This window comes from Benincasa hispida, chromosome 9, assembly GCF_027475165.1.
Source record: "Benincasa hispida cultivar pf3 chromosome 9, pf3_genome.v1.1, whole genome shotgun sequence".
NCBI lineage: Eukaryota > Viridiplantae > Streptophyta > Magnoliopsida > Cucurbitales > Cucurbitaceae > Benincasa > Benincasa hispida.
In genome coordinates, this window is record NC_143486.1 from 91,280,721 (window position 1) to 91,289,555 (window position 8,835).

The 8,835-nt window shown below is 33.3% G+C and overlaps 1 protein-coding gene across 1 annotated transcript; it reads left to right on the forward strand.

Annotated features, from left to right (window-relative positions):
- Nucleotides 1–4,613: 4,613 nt before the first annotated feature.
- Nucleotides 4,614–5,497, forward strand: LOC120085252 (ethylene-responsive transcription factor ERF011-like). The gene has a single exon (XM_039041154.2). It carries the CDS (start codon nt 4,915–4,917, stop codon nt 5,359–5,361), a length of 447 nt encoding a protein of 148 aa, XP_038897082.1. The 5' UTR covers nt 4,614–4,914; the 3' UTR covers nt 5,362–5,497.
- Nucleotides 5,498–8,835: the final 3,338 nt, after the last annotated feature.

Consider the following 8,835-nt stretch of genomic DNA (forward strand, 5'->3'; position numbering starts at 1 on the left):
CTGAGTGCTCTCGAGGTTCCAAGTTTTATGATCTCACTTCTAGATTATTGTTTGAGACGGGAAATGCTAGATTCCTTGAGGATATCTACTAGAGAAAGAAGAAGTGCAATTCCAGATGACTATATTGTATTTTTTCAAGAATATCAGGATGATGTGGGCATAATGGAAGATGATCCAATCAATTCCAACAAGCTCTACAAAGTTCTAACTCTCAAAAGTGGATAAATGCTATGGAAGAGGAAATAAAATCCATTAAAGACAATGACGTTTGGGAATTTGTTAAATTGCTATTAGAAGTGAAACCCATAGATTGTAAATGAATATTTAAAACCAAAAGGGATTTGCACGGCAATATCAAAAGATATAAGGTTCGTCTTGTTGCAAAGGTTTTTACTTAAAATGAAGACATGGATTACAAAGAGACTTTCTCTCTGGTTTCATTGAAATACTCTTTTAGGATAATTATGGCACTGATAGCTCACTTTGATTTAGAGCTACACTAGATGGATGTAAAAACTTCATTTCTCAATGGGAATATTGATGAGACAATTTATATGGTGCAACTAGACAATTTTGTGTCTGGTAGTTCAAAGTCTATGGTGTACAAATGGAAGAAATCTATCTATGGTCTCAAGCAAGCCTCTCCTCGATGGTATCACAAATTCCATGAAGTAATTATCTCCTTTAGTTTTGAGGTGAATATAGTGAAAATTTGTGTATATCACAAGTTTAGTAGGAGTAAATCTATCTTGATGGTGTTATATGTCGATGACATACTCATAATAAGTAATGATGTAGGTTTATTGCATGACACTAAGAGATTTCTCAAAGAGAATTTTGAGATGAAATATCTTGGTGATGCTTCTTTTGTATTAGGAATTGAAATATTGCGAGATCATTCTCAAGGTATTTTGAGATTGTCACAAAAAAACTACATTGAAAAGATTTCGAGTAGATTTGGCATGAAATATTGTGCACCAGGAGATACCCTAGTCGCTAAAGATGATAAATTTCATTTAGGTCAATGTCCCAAGATTGTACTTGAGACTACAGAGATGCAGAAGGTTCCCTATGCATCGACTATTGGAAGTTTAATGTACGCTTAAGTATGCACACGTTCAGATATTACATTCATAGTTTTGGAGTTATAGAAGATAAAAGATCATATGCTCACTCATCAGAGATTAGAAGTTTTGGGGATCATTAGGTACTCTGATTCTAATTATGTTGGATGACAAGACACTTTTCAATCTACTTCAGACTATATCTTCATGTTAGCTGGAGGAATTGTATCTTGGAAAAGTGTTAAACAAATATTTATGGCTTTTTCTACCATGGCTGCGGAGTTTATAATATGTTATAAGGCGTCAAATTATGGAATATGGTTGCGAAATTTTGTCACTGGGCTGCGGATAGTTGTTGCTGTAGAAAGACCACTAAAATTATTTTGTGACAATAAATCGATAGTGGTGTATTCCAACAACAACAGAAACAATATGAAATCAAAGCATGTAGGCGTGAAGTTTCTTGTTGTTAAAGAAAGAGTTCAAAATGGTTAAATTTCGATAGAACACATAGGAACAAACTCTATGGTGGCAGATCCATTGACTAAAGGTTTACCACCTAAAGTTTTTCATGAGCTTGTTGCTCACATGGGTGTTAAGTCACTTTTCTGATTCCATGGTTTAGTAGGAGTTTGTTATTAAGGACGTTCTTTGAACTTATTTTTGTTTATTTACTATATAGAATAAAATTGATGGTTTATGTTTTATTATCTGAACTTGTTTATCATGCATGCGGTTTAACAAATAAAGTTTAGCATAAAGTTTTTAAAAATGATCTCACTAAGGAATTTGGACCAGTTGGAAACATGCATGATCTAGATCATTTTATATATAGTTTCCATGCTATCCATCTATACTTGATCTATGTCATTAAATGTATTGGAATTGGTGATCAAGGAAGGTTTTGTTACAAGGGTAGTGACGAAAGCTGTCTTGATTCCATGCTAATACAAGAGATGGGTCATATTGAACTAAAGAGGAATTCTATTATTGAAATAACCTATTTAGGCGCGCTTAAGGTTCAAATGATTTAATTATATCAGGTACACAGACATAGTCCAAGTGGAAGATTGTTAAACATATTTAAATAATAATACGTTTAATTAAAGTATGAGCTATGTATGGGGATCAATAATTTATCACACTGGATTAATTTATTAGATTGGGTCATATTATGTGATATAATTAATTAAGACTCTTGATTCCTAATTGAGATGGACTTAATGGATAGAAGCCAATTTCTAGTCAATTAGGGTTTAATGGGAACCTTAATCGAACTAGTATATAAAAAGACTTTAGGGTTGTGGTCCCTAATATACCAAAACATTAAGCACTCAGTCTTTCTTGAATTTTATCTAGAGAGAGATCCCACTAAGAACATTCGGAGTTTTAGTTGAAGAAGATCATAGTCATCTATCATTATCTTGAAGCTATCATTAGTTTCTCAATGGAATCAGGTATGTTATTTATTCTTGACAATTTAGCATGAATGATTCTAGAGGTTATCTATTTAATATAGGTATAAAGTAATTATGCTAATAGAAAAAAGAAATTAATAAATGGATAGCTGAGTTTTCAAATTTTTGTCCATTAAATATTAAAATAAATATGTTTTTTTTATCTCAAAGTTTTGATTTTAATTTCAATTTGGTCTAATAGTGAAACTTAAAACCTAGAGACAAAATTAAAATAAAACTCAAACTTCAAAGATAATAACAATTTGAAATCTTAAGATTAAATTGAAATCAAACTCAAAACGTAATAACTAAAATTGTAAAATTTTGAAAAAAAACATATTTCACCCAAAAATATTTATAAATTTTATCTTACATTTAATTGACATTATTGACAGAGTTATGTTTAAAATAAATTAAATATAAGAATGATCCATATTGTGTCTTATTATCTTATTATTGCAAAATTAAATATAGAGAATGGTATCATGTAGTGTAATTATATGTAAGAAAGTTGAGGGCGGAGAAATATAATTGATTTATTTAATATTTGTTTAAATGTTTATTGCGTGGACGGAAAGTTTTGGGCGAACAGAGAGTCCACCGCCACCGACTTTTATCTCAGCTGCTTCGCTCCCACGCTCTCGCATCATCATCCACTTGTCCACCATCTAAGCTTTCATTTTTCGACGTCATCTTCTCATATATTATCTTTTTTTCTTTTTTTTTTTCTTTCTGTTATTTCAGTTTGGTCAAGAAAAGAAAATTCCCATCGTTTGAATTAAAATTGGGTGCGGGAATCCACGTCGGCTCTCGCACGGCCACAAACTGCTACGTGGATTTATATTTTCGGTACTTGTCTCCCCGCCGTTCGGTGAATGTTACTTCTCACCTTATATATATTTTTTTATTTTTATTTTTATCAGTTCCAATCATCCATCCTTAACCTTTCAACTCACTCCCCTTTCTTTTCATCAATTTCACCAAAATCTTTTATATATATAAATATATGTTTATAAATTAGGCTATTTCGTATATATATATATATTTTTTTTTTGAAAGTTCCACTCATCATATTTGGTAATATTATTATGGTGTATGTCTTTTTTTTTTTTTTAAATATCAATTTATACCATTACTCATAAATCAACAATTCATCTAAAAACTTAAGCTAATAGATTATGATAAATTTAATTATAATATATAATAAGAAGACCCAACAAATGGAAACAAATATTAATTGGAAAGGAAACACTATTGTAAAGACTTGAATATAGGACCTTCCTAAACCATCTATTCTAATATTATCTTAGATCATCAATTGCCTTAAAATTTAAAACTAATAAGTTAAGGTAAATAAAATTATAATAGCTAATAATTAACAATGTATCAATTTAAATCATAAACTAATAGTTTTATCAATTTCAACTATACAATTTTATAAGTATATCAATTCACACCCTTTATTAGGTTTTGTTTGAAAAAAATATCTTTTGTGAAATTTATAATTTTATCAATTAAATCGTTAAATTTTTATAATGGAATAAAAAATATAGACCTTAACCAAATTTTTCTTTGAGAATGAAAGAAATCGACTCGGTGTTTGAGAATTAATTTACTTTGATGAATTTGAAAGATAATTGTAATGAAGTGGAAGTTATAAATGGATATATTTACATAAATTTATATTTTTAATTGATACCATAAAAAAAAATTAAAGATATAAATTGATATTTGTTGTCGACATAAAATCCTGTCATTATTTTATTATAATTATTACTAATTTTAATGCAAATGAAGGAAGAGTGGGTAATTACGGCAGATTGATACAGATTAAGAAGAGAAAAAAAAGCACACAAAGAAAAGGAAAACGAATAGATAAATACAAAAAGATTGAAAGAAAAGGAGAAGAAAGAAATATAGATGGATGTTTAAACTTTAAAATATGTCGGCCAGAGTTGGATTTGTCTTGAAGGAAGATCAACGTGGCGGCCGTGGCCAATCGACAGAGAAGCAGCCAAGTAGGAAAGAATTTTGGCACCCTCTTTTTATCTTCTCACTTGTTATATATATAATCTCAAACCCAAACCCAAACCCAAACCCAAACCTTATGTATTTAAAGTACACCCATACAGCGTCCCTATCTTTTTCTGGTTCAAACGGCTGGTCCTCCTTTTTGTTTTTATATACCGAATTCACAAGAAAATCAGAACCCGAGAACTAATACCACCCCCAAGTACAAGTAGTTACCCGCTTTTCATATTCAGCGTTTTCCTCATGGCCCTTCCCTAGTTACCTCTCAACTTGAATTTTTTACCTCAACCTTCTTATATATTACATACACCCAAAAGGGTGTGTGTTTGGGTTGGATTTTATTTTATTCTTTTCGCTCTAAGATGGAAGGAGAAGTTTGCTCCGCTGTAAATTCATCACCGAAGAGGAAGCAAAGACATAGTCAGAATCATCTCCAACAAGAAAAGCCTTACAGAGGAATAAGGATGAGGAAGTGGGGAAAGTGGGTTGCAGAAATCAGAGAACCCAACAAACGCTCCAGGATTTGGCTTGGTTCATACACAACCCCCGTCGCCGCCGCTAGAGCTTATGACACCGCCGTCTTCTATCTCCGTGGCCCTACCGCCCGCCTTAACTTCCCCGAGTTGATGTTCGAAGCAGACCAGCTACACGACATGTCGGCCGCCTCCATACGCAAACGAGCCACCGAAGTCGGCGCTAGGGTTGACGCCATCCAGACCTCCCTCAACGCCTCTAATTCCGGTACTCAAATTTCCGACAAGCCCGATTTAAACGAGTACCCCAACCCTGAAACCTCAGACGACGATTGATTTCTCTACCGTAAAACCGAAATTATGAAAAAGAGAAACGGAATAAAAAAATGATTCCGTTTTGCTCGGTTGTAGTTGTGCGATTGTAACCGCCCCCCTACACGGCTTTATACAAATACTTGATCATCTCGCCTAATTTTGGATGTTCCTTTTTATTCTTGGTATTTGTGGTTTATTTTAATTGGTAGGAATAGCAATTTTTTTGTTAGGAGGGGTGGCGCCGCCGTGTGGACGAGTGGACGCCCACCGGAGAAATTTGGGATAAGGGATGAAGATCTCAATTAAAAAAAAAAAAAAAATTAAAAATAAAGTTTGGAGCAAGGGGGGACAACAACTGGTGCACATGACATGCTTGTGGAGTCCACAAGAAGGCACAATGAAAAGAGAAGCCCAATATTATGTGAGAGCGAGAGAAAGCGATGTTATATTAGTGGCCTTCATATTAGGTTCTAAATTGTGAAGCTTTTGCCGGACATTTCTTTTGATTTCCCTCATCTTCTTTTAGCAAACATAGAGACGGCAACCGCACCGCCGCCCTGCCATCTTAAAATTAAGACTACTACTCCCGCCGTTTTCAATTTGGTTGGTTTTAGTCTTCTCGTATTTAATGAAAATCTTAAGTTCTCTCATCTCATCTGTGTAGTAGACTAAATTAAACAAAATTGATCAAAACTTTTGACTTTTCTCCTCTTCTCCTTTTAAATCCCTGCTGTGGATGTGGGTCGAGCCTGAAAATCCATTAATTTTGTATAATTATAACACCGCCTTTCATGGATCTTGTACAAAAATTTAATTTTTATAATATATATCTCCCCTTACATTTGATTTAATCTTCGTCTCAGCTTCCATGCACCACTCATTATCAATATATATGGCAGACGCTACAGATGTGGCATAGGCCATAAATAAATTAATAATAGTCAGTTATATTATAAGGCAGCTGAGACTTTTATTTTAATACGTAGTTTGAATAGTGAAACAGCAGTCTTAATAATTACCGGAAATCCCATCACTAGATTTTGCATAAATAGAAGGTCGGTGGCGGGTGTAGTCAACAGCACCGCTAATTTACTCTTTTAACTTTAAGATTAGACGTTCAATTAATGAAAAATTATTGAAAGTTCTTTTTTTTTTCCCACCCCCAAAAGGTGGCGTTTTGGTTTTGGAAAGGAATGGATTCGATAATATGTGATTAAAATTAATAATTCTAACTTCACTGAGAGAATCATAATAATAATGGGTCTCTCGATTTGGAAAATTCCCCCTTTATTCCATCCTTCCATAATAAAAGATCCTAAAATTTAGATCGATCCACATGTAAACTATATATAGGAGTTGTTACGAGGTGCCCTAAAAAAATTGTGTAAGAAAGAAAAAGGGTTCGAACTGGCATTTTGTAATCTAATCGTGAGAGAAGAATATTTACTAAATCTGGGTTAGAATAAGAAAATTTGTGTGGAGTAAGCGTCGGTATTTACAGGTTGTTTGTATAGTTTTAGATTAAAAAGTGATTTAGAGTTGAAGTAATGGTAATTTAATAATAAAAACGTTACCGGGTGGTGACTCACCGTCATGGAGGTGTCACTTTCACACCGAACCGTCTCCCAATATGGAGAGGGTTTTGTTGGGAAATCATTCAGTAACGTGTCAAGCAGTTATTTACAATACAACTCCCGTCCCCACCGCTTAAAATCTTCTTTTCTAATATATTCGAGAAATTGAATAAATCCATAATTCGACGGCCACTCCCAATTTTTATAATGCTTTCAACGATAGCTACAAGGAAGGAACAAAATATCGAACAAACAATAATGAGACAAAATTGTATTATATGATTTATATACTCCGTACACAGCATACAATCATGTGGAAATAATATAAATTACATAAATATATTGGAAACGGAGAGTGGAGAAATGATGTGGGGGAGAGTCACAACTCATAACTCAACCTACCATCAACGCAATACTGGGTTTGTAATGAAAATGAAGTATATGACCATGGTCGGCCAAATATTGATTGAGAATTTATAAGGAAAAAACATAATAGCTGAATAGATAAGATACTAATAAGTAAGTATAACATGTTATTCTCTCCCTTCTTCTTCTTCATTATTATCTAATCTTAGTCTATTTAATCATTGGAAAACTCCTAAATAAATTAGGGTAAAAACTATAGATAAAAGATAGAAGAATTCCACGGTATGAAATAGGAATTTCAAACTTTCTTTCCTACCAAGGAACACTAAGCTCTCTTATAAGAAGAAACTCTTTCTCTTTATCTCACTCACTTATTGGATAACCATGAGTTCTCACCTATTTATAGCCTAAAGAAACTTAGCCATCCAGCAAATCCAATAGCTTCAAATTGTTTTTGATAGATGTGAATGATCTAATGACTTCAATTGTTCTAGAGAGATGTGAAAGATCTAAGGGTCACAAATTGGTCTTGAATAAAGTGTAAAATCTAATGGCCCAAAATTGTCTTCTAAGAAACTTCTTGAATAATAAGGATTTTTCTTGATAATTATCAAACAATCTCCCATTTGGAGAATTCAATCACATCTCCACATCATTCTTTCTACCTTGTCATCTTCATGTTGCTTATGCTTCTAGCTACTAGGCCATTCGGACACCAAATGAACTTGCCAGCATTGATTGCTTTTGTCAAGTAATCTGTCAGGTTTTCTTTTGTATGAATTTTATGCATATCCATTGTTCTTTCCTCCACTTTCTCACAAACAAAGTTGTACTGCACTCAAATATATTTGGACTTAGCATGGAAAGATGGATTTTTTGCAAGTTACAAGGCGCTCTGACAGTCACAAAACAGAGAAATTTTCTCATGTTCATGCCCAAGCTCCTCTAATAGTAATTTTAACTACCGCTTCTTTGCTAGCTTATGTAGCTGCAACATATTCTACTTTTGTTGTTGATGTCGCCACAACTGACTGCAGTTTGGAAACTCAGCTTACAATAGCAAGAGTAAACACATATCCATTGGTGAATTTGCTTTATCAAGATCACCTACCAAATTAGAGTCAATATATCCTCTGATAGTAAAGTTTGATCCTCCATAACACGTTGCATCATCTATGGACCCTTTAATGTATCTAAGGATCCTTTTAACAACACTCAAATGCTCTCGATCAAGATTCACCATATACCGACTAACAACTCCCACTACATGTGCAATGTCTGGTTTGGTACAAATTATGACAAACATTAAACTTCCCACTGCTGATGCATATGGCACTCGAGACATCTCCATCCTCACTGCTTCACTATTAGGGCTTATACTAAAGGATATCTTGAAATTAATAGGAAGAGGGGTAGAAATTGGCTTACAATCTTACACTAAGAAGCATAGATACTTCTAATTGTGCAGAGAATTAGTATTAGATACAGATATGATACGGATACGTTCAGATACGTGGTAGATACGTGATTTGAAGTATCTGATTATTTGTATTTT

Bases quoted from the DNA above. Each gene is read 5' to 3' on its own strand.
- LOC120085252 (XM_039041154.2), top strand. From the start codon at position 4,915: ATGGAAGGAGAAGTTTGCTCCGCTGTAAATTCATCACCGAAGAGGAAG.